Below are 25032 nucleotides of genomic sequence, written 5' to 3'. Positions count from 1 at the left end.
GTTTCTTTAGCGATTAAAAATTTCTTACCTTAAAGCATCAGCAGCTCTTTGGTTTGAGGTTGGTGTTTTTTAATGGACATTCTTTAAAGCTTTTAGTTAAGCATTCAAGACTAATAATAATAGTTTAGACCAGCTATGATAAGAAAAGTTTTTAAAATTTATCTGGGCTTTAGTTATCAAAGCACATGATACGAGTCATATTTTTAACATTCTGGCTGACATAAAGGTCAGGCTACTTCTGGTGCTGTGTTTTCACATGTGCCATGTTTTAGTCCGTGCCTTTTTGACTGTTGCTGTGCCTCCCTTGGCGCTTGCCCTCTCGCTGCAGGGCTGGGCAGAGCTCCCACTGCTCCAAACTCACCTGTGCCTGTACTGCAGGCTCTGGATGAGCAGTCCCTGACATTTTGGTAAATGCTGAGAGTGCATCCTGGTACATGTCAGTAGCAAAACATCAATTAAATAGGAGTTTAAAATAAGATACTCCAGGAATAATAAAGACAATTGTCATATGTGACTTTAATGGAAAACATAGCTATCAAGGAGGATGCGAACAAAATACTGAACTAACTTGTATCCCAAGGATGCATTTGTACTAACAAAAACATTTGAGGCACGGTTGTAATGAGAATAAACTGGTTCTACGGTGAAGGGGCTGCTCAATTATTGTAATACCAAAACAGAGTCTCTTCTTGCTTTCTAAAACATCTATCTGCCTAAAACTGTTGGCCATATTATTCCCTCATAAAAACTGTTTTTTCTGTATGGAAATATTTCTTTTCCTTTTTATGTCTGCAAGCTCTTCCTGTAGCCTTTCTCTTTGTGACTCCTTCACATTTTATTTCTCTCTCTTGTTCCTGGCATTGGCTCTGTTGAATGCTGTCTCTTTATGACTTTATTCATTACTCAGCTCTGGAAGTATGTTAACTACTGTAAATCCATTAATTTTTTTCTTTATCCTTTATGAGAGATGAAATGCACAGAACTGTAATACAGAAACTTGTGGTAGGATCCGGGTTCTTTATACATTAAATGAGGCATTTTCTTATTGCTGTCAAAGTAGTCCTAGGAGTTCTTCTTCACTATTCACAACTATAGCAGAAATATTGAGGAAAAAATTGTTCAAAGAATGCATTGCAGTCATACCCACCTAAAGCAGAAAAGTATGGGGTAACTAAAAGCAATTTCCTGGTAGATGTTGAAGCTTCAAAGACAAATTTACACTTCTTAATTGAAAATAATCAACAACAAAGTTGTAGCATTTGCATTCTGTTCCAAAATCAAAGCATCCTATATAATGCCAGAGTCAAAGTCTGCAACAAATATTGATCCTTAGTAAATACCCAGGTGTATATCAATATGGAATTTAATATTCACAAAATATTCCTGACTGGGCATTTTCATAAGTAAACTTTTTGCTAAAATGTTTACAGGCAGAATACTTTTCAGACAATACAGAAAGCTACTGCTTAAATTCTTCTAGGTAACTGCATAAAGAAGGAAGATACTTTTCACCTGAGCAGGGATAAGCCCTTAACCAAATAACTCTTCTGGCTGTTATGCATATTGAAATCAGCACTGGTTCCTCTCTTTAATGAACAGGGCTTTGTGTTTTACGTACCCTGAAGAAGGAAGGCTAATTTACACTATTGTTGTTCCCAAATGTAGACAATTAGATTTGTTCAAGGTTTCTGAACAAGTTAAAATATACAGTGTTGTCCCCAAATGATGGAAACAAAACCAGAGCTCTTCAGCAAAGAGCCATGCAGCTGTTTTCTGGAGTTCCAACATCTTGAATGCACAGTAAATGTTTAGCTGTGCATTCTTTGGATTTGTGTAACATTGAAAATCAAATTCAACTGTAAGACAGTTTCTCTCCTGATGTTAGCTGAATATGTCACTCATGCATACTTGTCTTTTGAAGCTGTGTCTGCTAAAAAAGCAAACCTCGTTATGTGAATATTATTGTTAGTGAATATACATTTGGGGCTGCTCTTCACAGGATCAATGGCTATTTCTGTTACTTCCCTTTAATTACTTTCCGTTTAGTTGTGGATTAGGTGCACTTGGTTTAGTGTACTAGGGCCTGGGTCTTAAAGATGCACAGGGTTGACACTTGCACAGCAAGTATCCCTTTTGTGTGGGAGATCTGTAAGGGAGCCTGTAGCACAGATCTCTGTTCTGCAGACAAGTTTCTTGCCTGTGTTATAACTTCTTGCAACAGTGTCTGGACAGAGTTCACCTCTCACAGAATTTGCACATGCCAGGAATTTTTTCTCGTTCTTTAGCTGAGACACGTTTTGTGGTTGCACCTTCTGCTAAATGCTGGAGTATCACAGGTACTATTCCAAGTAGCTGCAGAGTATCCAGCACCTTTGCAATAGGAAACCAGGACCACTGAAATTTCCTTGCTTGCTTCGTTTTATTAAATGTTCCCTATCCAGTAAGATTTTTTGAAATTAAGTCAGTTGCTTCAAAGTAAACCCTAAAGGGGGAAGAAAGACCATTGGGTTATTCTTTGTTAGCAGCGGCATCTTTTGAATCTGTGCTGGATGCATGAAATGCACTCTGGATTACTGCTCTGACTGCCCTGGTGTCCCAGGAAGAATTTCAGCATTTCCTCCTCCAATCCTGAATAAGGGAAAGGCTTCTTGGACAAATAACACCCACCTTCATCCCTTGTGGCTGGTTCTTTATGGAAACTCTTCCAGACTGACTACACAGAAGGTCCACCCTGGATTTCCAAAGACAGACTGTACATCGCCTGTTTGTGTGAGCGACTGTTTTTTCTTTCCTAAAGGTCTTTTCAGCAATAATAGGGGTCTGATCTAGGATTGTTCCCTTACTAAAACATCAACATGATTGACACATAGGATTGTGCTTATCAAATGGGATGAGCAGCTTTGGAATAAAACTGCTCGGAAGACACCACCACGCTCTGGCTGAGCCCTGACTGGGTACCTGGAACATGCACATCTCATACCTTCTTACGGTCAGAACTGGGTTTCACAAACAGTGACTCGTAAAGGGATAAGCCACAGCTGAGAGAAACACATGCATTCCCAGTTAAAAACTTCATCTGATTTCCTTCATGTAGGGCATCAGTGAAAACCTATTGGTTTTAGATGCAATGTTGAAGTACACTTCTGTTAAGAAAACTAGGTCTGTGAAACACCAATGTGGGCCGTGGGTCCATTTTCCATCACTTCTTTCCACTTTGGACTCTTCTCTGCTTTGCACAGAAGAAAAATTGGTTTCTTTTCCATAGTCACCTCTGTGCAAACTGCAGCTGGGAAGGGCGAGGCAGGGTTGGTGCTTTCATCCTTCAGTAAGTTTGCAGATGATGCAAAGCTAGGTGGGATCATTGATCTACTTGAGGGTAGGAAGGCTCTACAGAGGGACCTGGACAGGCTGAATCGATGCGCTGTGATCAACTGTATGAGATTTAACAAGGCCAAGTGTCAAGTCCTGCACTTGGATCACAACAACCCCATGTGACCGTAAAGGCTTTGGCATGAGTGGCTGGAAAGCTGCTTGTCAGAGAGGGATTTAGGGGTACTAGTCAACAGCCAACTGAATGTGATCCAGTGGTGTGCACAGGTGGCCACGAAGGCAATTGACATCCTGGCTTGTATGAGAAACAGTGTGGCCAGGACAAGGAAGTGATCCTTCCCCTGTTCTTGGCACTGGTGAGGCCACAGCTTGAATACTGTGTTCAGTTTTGGGCCCCCCACTACGGGAAGGACATTGAGGCACTGGAGTATGTCCAGAGAAGGGAAACAAAGCTGGCAAAGGGTCTGGAGAACAAGCCTTATGAGGAGCAGCTGAGGGAGCTGGGATTGCTTAGCTTGGAGAAGAGGAGGCTGAGAGGAGACCTTACCACCTTCTACAATTATGTGGAAGGTCGTTGTAGGCTTGGTGGTTCTGCTGCCATTATGTGATGCTGCATACGGGGCTGCAGTGGCTTTATGATCACCACTTACTAAACATTTCTGATGCTGACACAGCTGAGGAGTAAGTTCTGACTCACAGCTCCAAAGGCTGGGCGTCTCTGCGGGACTGAAAGGTGCAAAAAGCAAGAGTTTTATTTTTCTAAGTTACCAAGTCACTAAGCTGCTGGGACATATGACCGCGGACATGCAGACAAGGCAGATCTGCTGATTAGGCTGCTGGCTTACAGCTTATTTTCTCAGTATAAGTTGCCTGTCAAAACAGAAGAAATTCAAAGATAATAAAGCTACAGTACCTAATACAACCCACTCCCACACTCCTCATTAAACTTGTCAGTAGCACAGACAGCACTACAGGTGACTGTTTTGTCTAAACTCTAATACCATACTGTATTTATTAAATAATGTATCTTTTTATCGTGTAGTCTTTTTCCTCACTAGCATTCTGAATGCAATTATCAAAGGTGTCCTTACATCTTTAAATCTCATTTAAAGGGAGAGCCACAGCCAAAATGCTAATGAGCTCACCTTAATTGTAAACATTGAGCACTGATAAGAATGAAACTCCATCCTCTGTTCTCAGAGAAGTTCTTACGTGTTTCCTACTAACACCGCTTTTTATCTGATTCTCCTTCACTTCTGTTCTTAGGCAGATTAATAGGCACCTGAGCAGATAAATAACAGTACTACATCTTCTTTGCACCCTTTTGACAGACTTCTGAGATTGCAAAATATTTTTGGAAAATTGGTATTGGAAAAAAGATTACTGAACGATCAGGTGGACGGCAATTTTTCAGGCTGGAACAAACCGTTCCCCAGCATTCACATGAACACATTAGTAACTCATACTTAAATGCTGATGGGACATTTTTTAGAATGTGATAAGTGTGAAATAGCCCGTAGTTTTATCAGCCTCGGTTGCTGCCCACTCCTGCTAAAAAAAGGTTGATTGTGATCATTAAGTTGCAGGTAGGCAGTGCCTCTGGACTGTAAAATAGGAATGTTAGTGTGCAGTGATGAAAGCAAACTTTGCTCAACACCTGTCTATATATATTGCAGGTTTCAGTGGCTGTCCAGTTGATCTGTTCGCTCTGTTGTCTGGGAAGAAAGAAGTGGTAAGTAAGAACAGCTACAACCAAGCTTTCTTTTCTTCTCTTTTGAACTTGCTTAGATTGTAAATCCAAAGCTCTGCTTTTGCAGCTCAAGGAATAGCAAGAGAGAACTAACATGAGGAACTGGAGTAGACGTGAAATGTCATCCACTTGCTAGCATTTTCACCTTGTGTTCTTTCAACTGCATTTATAGTTTAAGGAAGCGATAAAAAAATCATTTTTCTAAAACAAAACTGGGCTACTTTTTGTCTGCAAATAGCTAGATTTATTTTTATGGAATATGATAAAGGAAAAGTGCATTGTGTTAGTAGCTGCCAGGAAAAAAACCCAAACAAACAGCAATAACTACCTATAGCATAAGAAAGTATTGGTTTAACTACTATTTGGACTGAAAAGAAGTGAGATTTTTAAGTCATAGTAGTCAGTGGTATTGGATACTGGAAAATGTCTAGGATACGATTAATGAAACATTGGAAGGAAATACTGTCAGTCCGTGTGTTAGCATAGATAGTGTGCAAGTCTCTCTGCCGCACTATGGCCATGTCAGGCTTTTCTGGATGGAAACATTTTCTTATGCTAATTCAGTTTGATACACGAAGGTAAAAGGAATAGATTAGTCTAATGCAGTTAGCTCAACTAATGTGGCAGTAGGCAGAAATCAGCTGGTTTCTCAGTAACTTTTATTGGCAGCTCTTCATTAGATCAGTAAGTCTTTTTAATGTTTTTACTTTGTCCTCTCTTGATTCTTTACTGTATTTGGTGTTCAGGATGGGGTAGATCTGTTGTATTTCCTTTTTGGTAGGATTATTATTTTGTTGTTATTTTATTCTAAAAAAGTAATTGTTTTATTTAAATACCTTTTAATAAAAAAAATTAATGTTTGGGATTTTTTTTAGCTCTGCGCTTTCTTAGAAATTAGTTATCTTTACTGGTTTGGCTTTTGTGGGGTTTTTTTGTTTGCCTTTTTTTGAGTTTTACTATTTATTAGATTCAAGTTTGTGAGCAATAAGTCTCAGAGATCTGTAGGAATAAACAGTGAGCACAATGTATTTGTTTTTTAGCTTTCACATATCAATTTTTTCCTTCACTGCTACACTAGTTGAAAGTTTACATCCTGGCTAAGCCTCCTAACTTATTCAGAGAACAAGCCCCAAGGAAGTGGCTGGTGCCAGAGTAAAGACAAGAATTGCTCCCAGCCAGGCTGAATAATTGCTGGTGTTTATTCAAGTTGTTGCCTGTTCTGTTGCACCTGGGGCACCCTGGCCACCATGGAACAGTTTCTGGGGTAAAATTATCAGCTGATGAAAAGCTACTGAATGGATTTGTGCTGGCTGAGGATCTTTCCTTTCCTGTCTCTACCTAATGTGCTTCTATGATGGAAGTGATACCTTTTGAGGGGGAAACTCCCCAGTATTTCTTCAATCTGTGCATAAGAAATATTGCTATGTAGCTTGGTAGGTACTCCTATGAATTATGTGTGGTAAATAGTCATCTTTACTAAGTCGTACAGTCAGATATCAAATTAGCTGATAAATACCTTTTCAACATAAAAACGGCAGCACAGTGGTGAATGACAAGAAAATTGTGTATTTGCAGAAAAGCTGAGAGAGAGTGAGTGAGAGGAAAGCCTGGCTGAACCCAAAACTTGATTTGGAGCTGCTTAAGCAACCTGTAGGCACATGTATGGTCACGTTGGCATTTGCTGTAGTTATTTCCAGTTCGTTTTGAAAATACAGCTATTTTCTCCAGACCTTTTATTTCATCTCGGTTTGACTGCGTCTGTTCCCCTGGAGGTTAGATTTCTTTACGGCTTACTACTTTGTAGTTGTTATGTCAGGCACAATGCGGCCTTTCAGAGAGCTGTCATGAGTGGAGAGGTACAAACAATACTGTCCGGGCATGTGCAAGTAGTAGTTCATATTATCTGTGTTAAGTCCAGCAAAATAAACAGATTTACAACAGTTTCTGTTTTAAAACTGGAAAACACCAAGAGTCTAGCCCTGCTACCAAGGCAATGCTGTTACAGTCCAATGAGTCACTGAGGAACGCTATACAGGGCAACTGCATGACAACTAGTGTTGCTCAAATAGTTCCCCCAGAGACTTTAACTCTTTGAAATGCTGCAGTGAGAAAGTGAATATGGCTATAAAAACCATGGGAGCCCACTTCGTCTTGTACATTCTCTCTCTCACAGTTTATTTCAGAATTGGAATGCCATCATTTCATCTATCTCCATTTTAAGGAACAGGAGGTTTCAGTTTCTTTTGGAGTTAGAAAGGATGTCACACATAGTTAGCATTTTCCGAAGGCGAGGAAAGACTATACTTACACTGAAAGGAGCACACATGATGGTGTGAGAGGATTTGCCGCGAGGCTCACCGAAACGGACTGGATTACAGTTTGCGAAGGCATTAGTTTTCAGACCTTTGCAATATGCATAGCATATTTCGACCTGCTACTTTCAGGAGGAAATTAGCTCCCATTTCAGCACAGATCTGAACAGGTGGATATTCAATGCGCCAATGTTTAGCTGGATGCGAGCTCCATGACTACGCCCTGGGTGTAGGCATCCTGGCCAGCACGTGTCCTGCCAGCTAAGGCAACAACTGGACGCATGGCACTGAGACACCAGGGCTGGCACGGAGATGAGCAGAGCTCATCACTCTGGGTACCTCATCCAGCAATTGTGGCTATCCTGCCTTTGGGTCTGGACTGGTGCGTCCAGCTGAACACACTCCTTGTTGTGGTGTGTGTCGTCACTGGCCTATCCTCTGCCCATTTTCTAACACGTTCCTTCACAGTGTAGTTATGTCTTTGGTGTTCAAAAGTAAACCACTATTAGGGTTTTCATTCTCATTTATATCTTGCATCAAATTATGTTGGTCTTTTGTACCATGCCTGACATCACCCTTTCCAAAGATGCAGCGAGGGGGTGCTGCTGAGGAGTGATGCAATCAGCTTTGTCACCCCACTGCTCTGTTCCTCCGCAGCACACAGGTTTTCTTCTGAGGATTTTCTCAAGATGTTAATGTCTGTACTAGGGCCAAGGAAGTATTCTTTGAAAGGAAAACTGTAGAATGTAGGTTATCCTTGTAGCACAGTGATTAATTAACAGTAAGTAGCTGTGGTCAGGACTCCAGCAAACAGAGTATCAAGTGCCTGTAAACTATCTTCTCAGCTGTTCCTTTTAACAGGAGTAAGGATCTGGAGAAAGCTGACAGCTTTGGTAGCACTTCAAGGATCTATGAGATGATTCTGCTTTCATCAGTCCTTGCTACCAAACGCACAGAATGAGCTCTTCTATTAATACCTCTGCAAACCCAAATGTACACAGCAAATACTGTAAGACCTCCAGGATTCAAGTCTACTGTCCCAGATCAGAAGTTGACTAGGAATCATGTGAATAATTGTATATAGATACCTACAAAAAAACCTTCCTCCACCGAGGTGGTCCACACTCATTCTAGGGTATTTAATCACATAAAGCAAAACCAGTAATAATACATGACGTACCTGTGGGATCCTGAGAACCTCAAGAACATGAGAGATGCTTATTATGAAAAAATGCCCCGCTGAGTTCTTGAATAAGGTGAGTTTATTTAGGAGACATAGAGGCTGTTTATCTGCTGAAGTTCTGAAGCTCCAGTTTCTTCAGTGAATCCATCAGCTTAGTTTCCATACAGTAATCATGCAGGCTGAATCCTTCATTTCCATACTGAGTGTAACAGAAGAGCTGTAAAAGTACTGATGGCATCTCTAGGGCTGGTGGCATCCAGCATATTCTGTGTCTCTCCATGGTTGGAATATGTTGTCCATGCAACTTCACATCTGAATTTCCAATTCATTTTCTCAATTGCATTTTGCTTAAGAAGCACTTGTGCAGAGCAGTTATTTTTTAGAGATCTTCAAATGCTGAACATGTATAAATGAAACTTGTTTAACAAGACGGAGTTGTTTGGGCATGGGTGGGGCTTGGAGGTTGTTCCGGCATGGGTGAAAATAGGAGAATTTGCTCCAAGCAAATGGAAAACCTTGTTGAAACAAGCAAGAGTAATTTTTTCTCATCTCTTCTGAGATCTTTCTTTGTGTATCTTGGGAGCTGCTCTGGATCTTATGCCACAGATAAAAATTGTGTAAAGGCATAGTTTTATCTAATGAGATTGTAGAATAATTTTTCCCGCAAACATGGAAGGGGAGATACTCTATTCTTTGTGGAATGCGAGAAAACAATACTCTCCTCTGTTACAATAAGACATGAGTGATTTTGTCTGCGACATTTTCTTCCCAGCTACAGGAGGAGAATTTGTGGCTTATTGATGTGGGCAGGGACAAAATATTTTCACCATCAGCTACATAAAGGATTATGATTACATGAACAATTAATTATAGTCCTTTAAAGTGGCTGCTAAATACAGATGAACCTTGTTTATGGGAGTATGATATCAACTCTGACACTGACTTTTGGAGGCTGGGCACAGGTGCCCTGTTTCTGAGGAGCATTGCAGGCAAATTCCCACTGATGTTTCAGATGTGGTGGCCGTGGGGCAGCTTTGCCCACAGCACTGACCCACTCATGTGACAGAGAGGGTAGAAGAGGCAGACCCGAAGGTGAGGCTTTTCTGTTTAGGGTTCACTTCTCCCATCCTTTCCACTGAGATTTTGGTTATGTTGACAGAGCTAACCAACAGCCTTCAAGCCTGGAGAGGTAGAAGTATTATCATGTATTGCCTTGGCTCCCCATGGTCACGTTTTCACTCTGTCATGTCCCTCCCTCCGGCTTCCAATGTTCGTGAAATAAATAAGTACGGGTCTTACAGGTTTTGGTTCAAGGAGCAGCTGCCTCTTCCTCTTGTGCCTGGGCTAGGTCTGTCACATGTGCTCGCACCTGTGCCAGCAGTATTTGGCCATGTGATGTCTTAATTTTTAAGTTATTATTGGTTAATATTACAATGCATGTCAAATGTGCTCAGAAAAGGATCAGGAAGGAAGAGTGCCCATGTGAGATACGTGAGCCTGACCTAGCTTTGTGGCCACTAACTCGGCTTCATTTACAGCATCAGCTGTGAGTTACAGGCAAATACGGACCTGCAAATGGCCACTGCTCTCTAATTACACTCTTGTCCAGTCATTCAGCAGGCATCATTCTGGAGCTCAAAACTCTGGGGTCTTCCTCCAGTTTGTCCAGAGTCCATGCTTCCATGGGAGTGAACCAGCAAAGGCAGTAAGAAGGCTGTGTTTAGCATATATGACCCAAACTAGGCAATGCTTTAGGGAAGAACTTTCTTTGCTAAGGTCTGTATATTGAATTGCCAGTTTGGTAAAAGTAGTCAGTTCAATCCAGAAGGTGGAAGAAAGTAAAACAGTCCTCTATCTTTTTGCTGAAAGGAGATAAAATGGTTTAAAGAAAGAGGAATGCCTAAGGTTTGGAAAGCAGAGGAATCTTTGCTTTCATGACAGCTAAAAGTGAACAAAAATGCAGACATGAGGTGGAAATACTTTTTACTTAATTAAATTGCACAAATAAATCAAATGTGTGGTTTAAAAAATAATTAAGAAATCAATTTCACAAATAAAGGAATAATTCATAAAGAGTAGTAAAAAGCTGCATTCAAGGACAAAGTCCTTTAATTCCATTTCCATCTCTTTTGCTCTTAAACTTAATAATATTTCTCACATATTCTGTTGTAAGTTGAATATTTTGACTGCACATGCATTTTAATCAACACCACTTTGTTAGTCACAGATCATGGCTCCCTGGCCTGAAGTGGACAAGCCTGAAACCAATAACTATATTGGGGACTCTTCCAAACAAAACCAGAACATGACTGGGAAAGAAGGAGAAAATCACAAAGGTAGTGTGTACCCACCTGTGAGTTATAGGGATATATGTTTTTGGGCACCTTAGAAGAGGTGGAAAGTAATGAAACCATTCTTTTAATGTTCTATTTCATCAGGCAATGTGTCTTCACTTGGAAATAAAGGGGAAATTCAACCTGCATTTTCCACAATAGCCTTGATAGATGAGACAAGGCCAGAAGAAGAGGACCCATGGGCCTTGCCAGAACTGCAGGACACTGGGGTCAAGTGGTCAGGTAGCCATTTCTCAATAAATAAGTTACCTGCATTTATCTTTTCCATCACTTCTGCTCTCTTTGTCTCAATTATTTTTCTGAAAGTATTTTTTGCTGCAGAATTTAATTTAAGATTCGAAAAGTTTTCAGATGTAGACTTTACACTCTGTTTCACCTTCCCCAGCAGTAAAAAGAGATATTGTATTTAGTCAGTTAAGAAGAATCTGAAAATCATGCTGCTTACCCTCCCTAAACGACAAGAAGATACATGGAAAGCAATCCAAAACTAAGATGGTTTTATATCCAGGCTCCTATTGGTCTTTGTTTATTCAGTGGCATGACTGTGTAAAACCAAGGATCAATCTCAGACTTCATTAGGCTTTTGTCTTACACCAAGTGCTTTTATATGGCAGAACCAGGTAAATGCTTCTGCAGTTAAAATTTGATTAAGAAGAACATTCTTTTGGGTTTAATCACACATGGGGGTCACAACACTCACTTTGACTCTGTAGTCTCTGCTTATGCACTAAACTGTTTCAGAGAGAACACCAGGTACATCGAGCCCATCTTTTATGGGTAATCTATTTGTTTTGCAGAACTGGATAGAAAAGGAAAAATAATTCGTGTCCTCTACGGGATAGGGAAGTTTATTATGCTACTTGGATTACTCTACATGTTCGTGTGTTCTCTGGATGTACTGAGCTCTGCTTTTCAACTGGTAGGAGGTATGAAAATATCTAAAATATAAAGAATAAACTATGAATGAGGCAGGAAATTTCATCTGAGTTACTAAATTGCAAGTATCACTCTTCAAGAACATTCTCCATAGATTTATGTGTTGAGATATAGAATCAGAAGGAAGTAGCTCTGATTGAAGACTGACCTTCATATGTCTGAAAAGGCCTTTGTTTCTCAAATTCCAGAGTGGTTGATTTGGAGATTATTTGTCCTGTTTTCTTAGTAGGTTTCTGTTACTTTAGTGACAGTTTACATGAATCCATCAGTGCGTAAATCTGTCCCATGTGAAAGACATTTCAACAAGGTGAAATATGAAAATTACGCCCATCAAAGCATCCAGCACTGAAATGTTCCCCAAATCCTTCAAATCTGAAAACTATTGCAATGTATTTTCTACATTTACCTGTCTCTAAGGGTTGAATTCTGCGGATGGATTCAGAAACAGTTATCAGAGAAATATGTGAGGTTCTGTGGAGGTATTTTTGGGGTTTTTTTTCACAACACAGAAAGCTACAGAACAGAATTACTCAGTATTATTAAAATAGCTTTCCTTGATGCAGTAACCAAAATTATCAAGGCAGCAATAGCATTTAAATCTATGCATGTGTGGCTTTTCGTTCTGCAGTCTTTCCTCTGATGGCTGTGGTTTTATATGGTTCTCTGCAGAGTTCAGTAGAGCTTGTTCAGTCACTGAAATGAGAGAATATAAAGTATTCTCTGACAACTGAGAAGCTGAAAGTTCAAGACTTAAATTTGGATCCCTGGGCTACATCACCTTGCACATTTTTGGCTGGCAAGCATGGATATATATGTATCAATTAAATGGCTGAATGATCTTTAATTAAATGCTCTGATAATTCCTACAGACTTTACCTTGCACTTCCCTCACTCTTAAAATATGTTTCTTGTAGGTAAAGCAGCAGGGGACATTTTTCAAGATGATTCAGTGCTGTCTAACCCTGTTGCGGGATTGGTGATTGGAGTTCTGGTGACTGTTATGGTCCAGAGCTCCAGCACTTCTTCATCCATTGTGGTCAGCATGGTGTCCTCCACACGTGAGTCTGCTTACAGTATCTTCATAAAGATCACTCATTAATCATAGTCTGGGGTGCAAAATTTTTCACCTGTGTTCAAGCTGTAGAAGCTTTGGGTGTATGAGTAGACACTGCAGGAAATTATTTTTGCAGTTATTGCCCTTATATAAAAAACATGTATCTATGTAAGAAGTAGTAGTTGTAATAATGATAAGTCCACAACTGCAATTGGAAGCCTTAGCATTGAATGCATTCATTTTGGAAGTATCTGCATACTTTTCTCATGTTAACCAGTTACTCAACCTCATTTATTTTGTGACATCATTTCAAAATTCTGCAGTAAGTAGGAAAATGCTGGGGAAGAAGAGACTTTATCTTTCTCTGGCCCTCTAAAATGGTGAAAAGGGATAACTATGGGCTGCAGTTTCAGTGGGGATCACAGAACTATGGGATTACCACATTCACAGCGGGCTTCGTTAAATCAAACATATCTGGATTGGAGCCCCTCATCTGAGTGACATCAAGGGAAGTCAGGGTTCTAGGACATTAAAAGATGTTAATTTTCATTGGAGAAAGAGCTTGCTGGTGATCTGATTTTTTTCATTCAGTGCTTCTTTTTCTGCTTTCTAGTGCTGACTGTTCGATCAGCTATTCCTATCATAATGGGGGCAAACATTGGCACCTCAGTTACAAACACGATTGTGGCGCTCATGCAAGCTGGTGACAGGAATGAATTTAGAAGGTATTGTACTTAAACACCAGGTGTGAAAAGTCATTTTTCTTCCTTCTTTGTAGGCCTTTTTTCTATATTCCTTATCACTACTACAGCCATTCAGCCTTTCTATTGACCAAAATGTGAATGTCTAGTTAAAAAAGTCACAAGCATGGCCATGGCTAAGGTATATTGCTATCAGATATAAGACTTCATATACTTGAAGAAAAGCATATTGAGCTTCTTCACCATTTTTAACTGGATCTTGCACAAGGATAAGTTTTTGACTGCTCCCACTATACCACCCACCTTTGATTATCTCTTAATTATGGGAGGGCTGTAAAAGAAGTTAATATTACAGTATTTTGGTCTAATCTCCTTAAAATAGACTTCAGTGTTGAAGGTTTTTAAGTCTGCAGTAAGCGAGAGCTGGTAACTGTAGAGAAATGAAGTGTTCTGGCTGTCAAATATATACAGTGACAACTTTTAGACTGCAGATGCTTAGACAACTTGACTTTATCACTGAGAGAGCTCATGGCTTACTAGAGATGGGAAGTAAACCTGGGAGGGATATAAAACTTTGGTACCTTGTCATTTATGGCATGCCAGATAAATGCACTTAACCAAGATGTATTTCTTCAAGATTTACTGTCATGAATCTTTGTCTGTGTTATTCTCTGCCACTTAAATTCCAAAGCCAAAGTAGCACATTAATATCTGGTCAGGAAAAGAATTTAAATAATAATGAGAAAGAAGTTATTTTTAACATTCATTAACATGATTAACAATCACTTCAGTATGTAAACTGAAGGTAGTAGCACTGTCAGTTTTGTTGGTCTACTTTGAATGTTCCCTTTGGTTTCCCCTCAATCAGTCTGTCAATGGGAACCAAAATTACAGGATTAGCATTTCAAGGAATTTTCCCTCCATATTTTCTTCCCTCTTCACACTTGATTTAAGGACCTATATTTTAAAACAAATACAGGCAGATTGCAGAGAATGAAGAGGGCCACAGGCAGCTATTAGGAAGGTGGGAAAGAGGGCCTTTGGAAAGAGTGCCTTTGAGGAAGAGCTGTGGCTCCTCAGGCTGTGGAGGAGAAGCTGGAAGGGAGCTGTATGAGCATGAGTCAGGGAGAACAGGTCCCAGAGGCAATGTCTGGCTGAGGACTGAGAATGTACCAAAAATGGGCGAGAGGCAAAACAAATGTAGTCTGTACAGCCGCTTCTTTCTTCAGACAAATACTCTTGGCAGCCTCGTGTTGAGAATCACTTGCCTTTTCTAGTTAGTCTTGTTTCACTCACCTGGCTGGCTCTTTCACTCGGTCAAAGGTGTGGAGACAACTTAGCACCCTACAGCAAGGCATTCACCTCCTGTGACCCCAGAAATGAAATTATACCCACCTTGGGCTTCATCCCTACCTCTATGATTTCATATTTAATTGATGTGCACATGTTTAATTAAAAGCAGCTGTTTTTTATTTCTTCTCACAGGGCCTTTGCTGGGGCAACAATCCATGATTTCTTTAACTGGCTCGCTGTGTTTGTGCTGTTACCCATTGAAGTTATTTCTGGCTATCTTTACCATCTCACTAATGTTATAGTTGAATCCTTTCATCTTGAAAGTGGTGATGATGCCCCTGAGCTACTGAAAGTTATCACAGATCCCTTTACAAAGCTCATCATTGAGGTAAGCTCTTTCTCTCTTCAGGGAAGCTGCTTAGTTGGCTCAGTCACAGCTAATCAAAATGCCTTGAATATGTTGGGAGGGGAGGGGGATGACACTTCCCACTCACTTCTCTGTCTCCACGGGGTAAAGCTCACTAGCAAATGAAATCTTCTGTTTATTCACATTTCATAAATCCCCAGCTCTATATTTCCTGTTTCTATTTCCCCCACATTTCACCTTAATGATGGTAGACCTAAGTAGGTGGTCTGGTAAGGCAGGTGAGGACAAATACAGCCACGTGGGACGGACAGGGTAGCAGGCCATTGCCTGGACATTGGCAGATAGTGCTAGCTGAGACAACCTAATGCATCCAGAAGTGCATCCTGCATAGGACCTGAAGGGATGACACTGAAATTACGGGAAACTCACACACATCTAGAGGGAGAGCTGAAGGCCACAGGAGGTGCACACAGTGACTAAAATGACAGTAAATGCATTTACACAGTTGTGTCAGTGTAGGTGTTTAAACAGAAAGGGTGAGATGAGGTGGTGGATGATTTGGGGAGAATGAAACACAGTGTTCGTGTGCATGGAGCTGTAGCTTTTTCTGACAGTAAACCCCCTCCCGCCTGTTGGGCAGCTCCAGCGTTAGAGATGGTCATGCAGGCTTTGTGTAGTTGAGCTTCCAAATGGAGTTGAGTAGAGATGAACAGAAGTGTGTGATGCAAGTTGGAGTAATGCTTTTCTTTTCTTTCTTTCTTTTTTTTTAAAGCTTGATAAATCAGTAATAAATGCAATTGCTACAAATGATGAATCAGCAAAAAACAAAAGTCTGGTAAAGATTTGGTGTGTAACAGAAACCAATGTGGTGAGTATTATCTTAAATTTATTGTCAGGCTCCTCAGAAAATATATTATTGATCTGTAGCTGACAATTTTTATCATAGGATTGTGAAATCAGATTTTTAAATGTGATTTTTAAACATGTGATTTTTTTTCAGAAGAGAAATAATGAGAACAATTTATTGTAGTTTTTCTCCATTTAAAGCAACCATGTCATACCAGTGGTGGGCTTGACCTGGTTGTTTTTGGTACCGTGCAAGCCCTTGCTTATCAGACTGGTGGTTTGGCATTGTGCCTTTCACATCCAAATGCCTTTAAACTCTGATACTCCTACTGACTGCCAGGAAGTGGAAAAAATCTGCAATAGATGCCAAGGAAAATATCTTTCTGCTCACTGTTTATCTATTGATCTAACCAACTGTAGTTTACTGTGTGTTGGGGTGATCTGGTGGAAACTGGTTATTTGCAGCTTTCTTGGAAAACTGCCCTCAGAGAAAACCTCCGTGGGGTGATGTCCCATTGTTTTTCTCCCAAGCAACACTGCAGCTGGAAGAAATCTGTTGCCCAGATCGACACCAATGGGTGTTTTGGTAGGCTGGGGAGCTGAGTGTTTGGCTTGTGTTGTTCAGCTAACTAACAATTAGAGCATTAAACATCCCTTGGATCTCTAATTGTTAGACTTCACTTGTTAGTCAGTATATACGGTAATTCCTGAAGTCCTGAGGCAGAAGATACTTTAGGACACAGAGCAGAGGTTAAAATTAAGAACTTTGATCTTTAGAGAAGCCCAGGTTCTACTGAATGACCATCTGGATGGCCAGTGAAATGCTAGCTAGGGAGATAGTGCTGGGAGCTGTGCTCATGTGTAAGTCTGCTTGGGTTACACTGCTGAGGAGCTGGGTATTTTGTCTCAGGGGGACATGACGCTTTGGCAGATGTAGTGCTTCCCAGCCCCCAGCCACCACTTCACGACCCCTTTGCAGCACTACCCAGGCAGGCACAGCCTAAGTCTCAATGAGGTCTGAGCCCTTGAGTCCTACAGTCCCCCCACTCTTAAAAGACAAATGACTACCTGGAAAGTGTAGGCTGAGGGTTACATATTTTTTTTCCATGTTTGTCTGTATTTTGGCTGTGTAACTACTCCCCAAGGATATAGTCAAATTACAACAACACATGAAACCCCTACAAGCTAGATTTAAATTTGGTGGGGGAAGAGGAAGATCATTTAAATGATTTACATGCCTAAAATAATAGGGGTTAAAATAATTTCTGGCAAAAATGATTGAACAGATTTATGACAGGAACAAATACATGCAGACCCCATATGCTTAAAGCAAAACATAAGGATAAACATTTTGATCTAATGCAGCTGCTTAGAAACTCAGATGTCTGAAAAAAATTCAGGAAGGTGACAAACAACCTTGTGTTGTGTTTGTAAAGGCAGACATGTTGGGATAGGCTGGAGACCAGGTGGTCCCTGAAGATGTAGTGGCACTGGACCTCCGACTTTGCCCATCTGCATCAGCTAGAGGGGGAATGCACATGTGGGTGTTCGCAGGCAGTGTTCAGCAAGAAAATAAGGTTTCTTTTTCCCTGTTTCTGCAAAAGGCAATCTCTCAAACACATCTTAAAGTTACCTCCTGCTCAGCAGTGTGGTTCAGAGTCCATTTGACTGTTAGCTGCTGTTGTGAGGAAGTACAGTTCAGTCAGCAAACTGCTACTTAATCTGTGTAAGGACTTATGGACCTAGTGTCAGAATACAATACATCTGGGCTAGGACCTATTATAAGCAAGGTTTTATTGCATTATAAACATAAATTCAGGTTCAGCTCAGTAATATTAGTACTAATCATATCAATAGTAATGAACTCTTAGATAGCATTTGAGCTTTACAAAGTAGCAGCAGCACCTCTATTTCCACAGGTAGCAAAACTGAGGCACAGAAGGTCAGTGTGAGGAGCACCTTGTGCTCATCCAGCAACAGAGGCTGCACTAGTATTGTAGTATTATGAATCACAGCCCTGTCCAATACTCACCAGACCATTAATCGCAGTTAAGATGACAGAAAAGAGGTCTTTCTTTGACCCAAAGAAGCTGTGGCACTGGCTGGTAAAGGAATGCCACTGTCACCCAGCTGTAGCCATACATGGACCTCTTTCCACAAACCCTGCATCAGTAGTTAAGGTTCTTAGCTACTGATGACTTGATGCTATGGTTATTGCAATGAAGGTTTTGCAGGTATTTTAATCTTTAAATGTTGTAATGATTGACTTCGGTAACAGCAAGATTATTTCTTTTAAGAATGCAAAAAAACATGCCTTGCCATTAATGTAGGGCCAGTTTACACTCTAGCTTACAAATCTGCTTTTAGTTGATGAACGTTTGGTTGCAGTAAAAACCTAGAACTTTGCATGAGCTCTTAATGAAGGGTTGTAGGTGACCGAACTATATGCTTTGTCTGGCAATATTTAGACACTGCAGAATGTCACAATTCCACCTTCAGAAAACTGCACATCTCCTGACCTTTGCTGGACTGAAGGAAACTTGACATGGACCATCAAGAATGTAACTGAAACAGAAAATATCAGTAAATGTAAGCAGTGGAACTATTTCTCCCTTGGTAATATTTTTACAAATGTATATAGCTTTCTAATGGTGTTAACAGACCATTTCAGAGGTACATCTAGAGGCGCTTGCCTGTACAGGGACACAAGGTACAGAGCAGCAGTCAGAGCAGCCTATGCCCTGTTATAGCTATGCAGCTGGAGTTACCAGCATCATCATGGTATCTGCCTGCAGGTATATCTCTTTCCATGCTCCATGATATCAGTAATTGAGGTCTTCAGTATCATGTCACCATTGCTATTCAGGTGACTCGGAGCTACAGTTACTTTGCTGTAATGGTTGCTTGGATATCTCCATCCCTATGCACGCCCTTCAGAACTTTTAACAGCCCTTCTCAGGCACGCAGCTGCCTCTAGGAAGGACCAACCCATCAGCTGTCTCAGAGTACCCCAAAATTTCCTCACACTGTTGTGTTCCTCTCCCTTGCACACAGTCACCTAGCTCCCGCCTGCCCCACCAGAGTTCCTGCTGTGTATTTTATAAGCATGTCCATACAAGAGCTCCTCTTGCCCTTCTCAGACATGGCTTTTGTGGAGCAAGGGAGGTGGCATTTTCGCCCCCCCAAGCTGTGTGTGCTTTAGTTCCATTTTCTTGGGGGCATGTATGAAAACCAGAGCTGAACTTGGGATCAGAAGCAAAAACGTGGCTAGATCAGTTCATTTTCCTTTTCTTTTTCAGGCCAGCATCTCTTTGCAGACGCAAACCTGCCTGATCTTGCCATCGGTCTCATCCTCCTGGCTTTGTCCCTGCTTGTTTTGTGCTCCTGTTTGGTGATGATCGTTAAGTTATTAAACTCTGTGCTTAAAGGACAAGTGGCGAGCATTATCAAGAAGACAATCAACACCGGTAATTACCTGCTTTTCCTGAAGATTGTTTTCAGGAATGACAAGGACACTGAGCACATCTATTGCTATTTCTTCTTCTAGCAGATATCATAGAATAGTTTAAAGAAAACATTATTAAATAAAAATCACCCTCTCCCAATATTTTTTGTCCTCAGCATGTTATTTTCTTTCTTTTAAAAAATCTATTAGTGAACACCTTGCTTGTGAACTGCAGCAGATTAACAGCAACAGAGACCAAAGTCCAGGTTCTGTTTCTTGATGTATAATCATTAGCTATTAGAAATGTAATGTTCCCATCCTCAAAAGATAGCGCTGAAGTGCTGAGACAGTGATTGCCTAAAGTAAGTTGAAAAAGAGTTTGTAGTGATTAATAATCTAATGCCCTTTGCTTGCCCTGTTCCAGTCCTTAACCCTCTCTTTAGTAGGATAAGGCAGCTCTGAATAGTGGTACTTTCTGTCTTTCCTTGGGTTCTCCAGGTGTTTTTTTCAGCCTGGATCCACTGAGTGCAAATGTGGGTTTGTCTTTTTTTTGTTGTTTTTGTTTGTTTGGTTGGTTGGTTGGTTGTTTTGTTTTGTTATTTGTTTTTTGTTTCACTTGGCTGCTTTTCTTCATCAACCCCTTGAACGAGAGGTTTGAACCTGTAGCAGAGAAAAGCAGGCCTGGCATGTCTCTGGCTCTGGTTGAAGAGAGAGTTCACAGAAATGGGAAAGGCAATACAGTGGTGCCCATGCTGTCTTCTCCTCTTCTGGGTAAAGAATGCTGCCCAAATCAAAAGTGAGGGGTAGAAAAGTCACCAGCTGCTGGTTACTGTTCACTTGTGATCTACCCTGTGTTCCTCTGTGTCTTCCTGATCAATTAAGTCCTCATTTCTTGGCTTACTCATAAATCTGCAGACTACAGGCACCATTGTGCCTAGTTTCTCTAGTGGCGCGATTAGCTTTTCTTTGCAAGAGTTAACAAGTGAGTTTTTAGGAGGTGATCTACTTGAAACTAGTTAGAACAAACAACCCAATTTTCTCAGGGCTGCCTTCAGAGTGTTCTGAAGATCCAATCCATGCAGTGGGTGCCTGGTTACCAAAACCAAAGCACTCAAGACACCTAGAAGGTTTTTGTGTTGACCTCCGTGGAAACATTTCTGGTACCTAATTGTATTACAACATAAATGCTAACCTGGCTCAGGACAAATGTCTACCTAGCCTAGTGTCCATCTCAAAGTGTATCTAGTGGTGGAAGGCTGGAAAGGGAGTACAGCGAATGTGGTAGTTTAGAGTAGTAGAACTGACTCTGGACTAAAAGTGTAATTTAAAAGACAATATGCAAGCAATATATCTACATTTGAAATGCCTAATAGACTTTTCACTGCTGTGTTACTGTTCCACAGAGCATTGTTATCCTAAAAACTATGTTCTCCCTCTATTTTTTTAGATTTCCCATTTCCTTTTACTTGGCTAGCTGGATACCTGGCTATGCTTGCAGGAGCTGGTATGACCTTCGTTGTCCAAAGTAGTTCTGTTTTCACATCTGCTATTACACCTCTTGTTGGTAAGTCGTCAATACTGTATTCTTTATTCCTATGTTTTATCTTCTCCATCATTCTGAAACCACTCAATTCCACTTCTTTTCTTCTAGGCATTGGCGTCATAAGCATTGAGCGCTCTTATCCCCTTACCTTAGGAGCTAACATTGGCACAACCACAACAGCTATACTTGCAGCTTTAGCAAGTCCAGGGAGTACATTAAAATATTCATTACAGGTCAGTATAAACCGATGCTTCCTTGACTTCATTTAGAAGTTGCAACTTTTCTGAAGAGAAACCTGACAAAATTGGCTCTGATCCAAATATGCCATGGATGTCATGCCTAATTTTGTGTGTGCTATTCATGACAGCTCATTAATTTCAACTGTTAGAGCAAAAAGCTGGTGTTCAACATTCCCAGAATGTCAATATATAGTAAAATCTTGCTTCCATAAATTGGGCTTGATCTGACTGAATGAATTCAGAACTGAGACAAGGTGGGCCACTTGATCCCTGAGCGTGGGCTGTCTGCATCTTGGAATTCAGTGCCCACATCTGTGACAACCCTCTTAGGGTTACTAATTTCTGCAAGTTCCCTCTTTGAGACCCTGACCCTGTTCATGCAAGGTATAGGGACTCATGCAACCTAAGTGAAGGCTGCACAACCCTTACCTACCTGAGTTTGCAGTGAGCATTGTGGCATCTGTTTTCTCATTGTAAATCTAGTCTGAGATGGTTTTGTTGAATTCCTTGTTGCCTCTGACTATTTGAAAAGTAGGCAGCCTGGCTTTGGTCTCCCATTTTCCACCTGGTAGAGAACATTCCAGGCAGCAGATAATATTTGAATGAACCCTCTACATCAAAGAGTGAAAAGATAATGAAGTTTCCTTTGTGAATAGGATTTTTTTACTAGCCACAGTAAATCAAGAAAATTACAGAAGTGATTTTATTGTCCTTAAGCACAGATGTAATCATGGAAGATACTATCTTGACCAAGCTCAGATTTCATGATAAGGTGCTGCTTTTATAACATACTTTAAAAATAAACCACTGCACTTTACTTTAGTCTGATAACAGTTGTAGAATGAAAATAAGATACGGTAAGCAGGGAATATACTGCTTTCAGTATATGCTCATTCTGTCTAAGTGGCTCTTGAAAGCTTTAGCAAGTCTCTTCATGTTTTGTTTTTTTTTTTTAAATTGAAGTATGTGAATCAAATTATTATAAAAGGCCTAGACAGAGTCTCAATCCAGGAATCTCCTCAGTGCTCTATAAACTTTTAGCTATTTTTTTTAAGGAAAATCCAGGTTTGTACCATTAACAATTTCTCAATAGCTTGCAATATCTAATTTACACTTCCTATATTTTCTTTGAAAACTTCTCGATGCAGAACCCAATAATGAACAGCTCTCATGTAATTCTCACACCTTACTAATAACAGGACTGTTTCCTGAAAGCTGTTTGGTTTGTCAGCTTTATTTCTGATGGAGTCTTGCAGATGAAACTACATTTTAAACCATCTCCATCTGTGGGGAGATACCCCATCCCCTCTTGGCTTGCCTTGTGTCCAAATGCTGTCCCCTGTTTATAAGCAGGGTTCTGTACAATGAGTGAGGTATTACAGAGTCCTTGCTTAATGCTAGGAAAGGCCCAGCAGTGAAATAGCACGAAAGACAAGAAAAAAGAGTGGGAAGCAAGGGAATGGAAACTATGGAGTCTTAGTGCCACTGGACATTATTATCATATGACTAGGAGCAGTTACAGGCATTTTAGTTGATGAACTTCTCAAATGTTTTTGCTTTCAGATTGCCTTGTGCCACTTTTTCTTCAATATCTCTGGGATTATTCTGTTTTACCCACTACCTTATACCCGGCTGCCGATACGCATGTCCAAGACCTTGGGAAACGTAACAGCCCAGTACAGATGGTTTGCTATATTTTATCTTCTCATCTGCTTCTTTCTTTTGCCTTTGTTTGTACTTGGTCTGTCACTGGCAGGCTGGCCAGTCCTTTTGGGTGTTTGCCTTCCCCTGTTTCTTCTTTTTATGGCTGTGGTTGTAATTAATATTATGCAGAAAAGGCGACCACATTCACTGCCTGAGAAGCTCCAAAACTGGGATTTCCTACCTGTCTGGATGCACTCCCTAGAGCCCTGGGACAATTTAATTATGTCTTCACTCTCCTTTTGTGCGAAACACTGCTGCGGCTTCTGCAAGTGCTGCAAAGTCAATGCAGAACAGGAGGGTGCCAAAGACAATCAGCTAAAAACCATGGAGGTTTATGAAAACACCATTGCAATGGCTGATGATGAAAGAGGTGGAAGAAGGGCACCAGCTGCAGCTTGTGTTGAAAAAACAGGCACAAACAACACAGCCTTATAGTAGCGGATCAACCCATATTAGCAGAGATACAGCGTAGAACACTCAGGCTCTTGAAAACCACCTTGGACAATGCACTGAGGACAGAGTGAACATTTTATTAGGTTCCTGCAGCCAGTGAAATATCACTTATCAAGGAATGGAGTCAGACAAGCTTGACAGAGTCCCTAGAAAATCTATGATCAGTTGAAAAGTTAATGACAGATTTGCTTACAGAGGATCTACTGTGTGGTACCTTCATCCAACGCGATCAGTAGCAAACAAAAGAAATCCTGATGTAGTCCCATGAAAAGAGGGATGAAAGGAGTGATCATCAATTCAAACTTAATTAAAAAACAACAAAAAATGAACATGTAGAATACCCTTTCTAACCTATTGTCTTATTCAGCAGAAGTTATGTCATAATACCTAAAAATCTCTGGAAATAGGAGAAAAAAAAGAAGAAAATCCTAATGTTTTCATTGGCCTGTTTGCAGTGTTCAAAATGACAAATAGCAGTTTTCTCATTATGGACAAAATCTATTATGTGTGTGAAGAAAAACAGAATGCTTGGACATCCTTCAGAAGCTCTGGGAGTTCTACTCTGGCATAAGGGTATTGCATAAGCCTATTTTGAACCCTTCCTGTCTCCTTTAATATCGGGGACAGGTGTTACAATCTTCAAGCTAAAGGCTATAAAACTAATTGCTGATCCCTCTGCCTGCTGAGGGTTAGGCACTGAGTTTGGAGATGCTGGGTGGCTACCAAAGAGCTTGATGGACACAGGATGTAGTTGTGTGGCCATTCCTCTTTCTAGATGGTCCTACCCGGTCCGTTCACCTCACAACCCTACAGTGAGAGGCATGGTGCAAGAGACAGGACAGGTGGCCAGTGTAGGGAAGGACACAGCCATCCAAGCCTGGGCTGATACCGAGAGATCTGTGTGCAACTGTGGCTCTGTGTGGCTGAGCCACAAAATGACCTTTCAGAGTAGTGGTGGAGATTGGCTTTAGAGCTACAAAAGAGGCAACCTGGAGAGCACTTTATGGCTATCACAAACTATACAGTAACATTTACTGGAGAGAAAGGAGTGTTCACTCTGCACCATCACTTTGTGCTCTGAACCACCCTCCTAAAAATGTGAATTTTTACTGGCAATTGTATGTAGCAATGCAAATCCCAAATAAAATCCATAAGTAGTGTAGTCACTACCATATGTAGTTAATCCACTGGCAGTGTAGCACTTGTGCTCAAATTTAACCATTACTGATGTTTTAGTAAATGCTTGTGAGCCTGCTTTGAACCATGGACTGACAAAAGGTATAATTTCAATCCCAGAAAAAGAGCATTTCAAAGATGCACCAAGTACTTCTGGACTTCAATAGCTTAGATATCATTGAGTATGGGGTAGTATCTGAAGTCCAGCCACCAACGTTAAAAAAAAAAAATCAGGTGGCTGAGTGTAGGCCGGGTGCCATTTAAAGCCAGTTTAAAATGGCTGAGTTGTAGATTAAATTTGTAATGGAAATGCTGAGGACACCCTTAGTTTAACATAGCTAATCAG

At 40.7% G+C, this 25032-nt stretch overlaps 1 protein-coding gene across 1 annotated transcript; it reads left to right on the top strand.

Annotated features, from left to right (window-relative positions):
• The first annotated feature begins 4963 nt into the window (after positions 1-4963).
• Positions 4964-23651, top strand: SLC34A2 (solute carrier family 34 (type II sodium/phosphate contransporter), member 2). Its single transcript, XM_010193321.1, has 13 exons — positions 4964-5062; positions 10797-10911; positions 11014-11151; positions 11727-11855; positions 12780-12923; positions 13533-13644; positions 15106-15301; positions 16053-16148; positions 18595-18715; positions 19426-19593; positions 21019-21135; positions 21223-21347; positions 22917-23651. Exons 1-13 carry the CDS (start codon positions 4964-4966, stop codon positions 23490-23492), a joined length of 2136 nt encoding a protein of 711 aa, XP_010191623.1. The 3' UTR covers positions 23493-23651.
• The last annotated feature ends 1381 nt before the right edge of the window (positions 23652-25032 follow it).

Source organism: Mesitornis unicolor, unplaced genomic scaffold, assembly GCF_000695765.1.
Source record: "Mesitornis unicolor isolate BGI_N332 unplaced genomic scaffold, ASM69576v1 scaffold3771, whole genome shotgun sequence".
Classification (NCBI taxonomy): domain Eukaryota; kingdom Metazoa; phylum Chordata; class Aves; order Mesitornithiformes; family Mesitornithidae; genus Mesitornis; species Mesitornis unicolor.
This window is presented reverse-complemented; position numbering and strand designations above follow the sequence as displayed.

What these genes read in the sequence shown, in the direction of transcription:
- SLC34A2 (XM_010193321.1), top strand. Translation starts at nt 4,964, where the DNA reads ATGAAAGCAAACTTTGCTCAACACCTGTCTATATATATTGCAGGTTTC. An exon ending in TGCTTTTCAACTGGTAGGAG is followed by an intron (nt 11,856 to 12,779) that starts GTATGAAAATAT and finishes TGTTTCTTGTAG; the next exon opens with GTAAAGCAGCAGGGGACATT. An exon ending in CAAGAAGACAATCAACACCG is followed by an intron (nt 19,594 to 21,018) that starts GTAATTACCTGC and finishes CTATTTTTTTAG; the next exon opens with ATTTCCCATTTCCTTTTACT.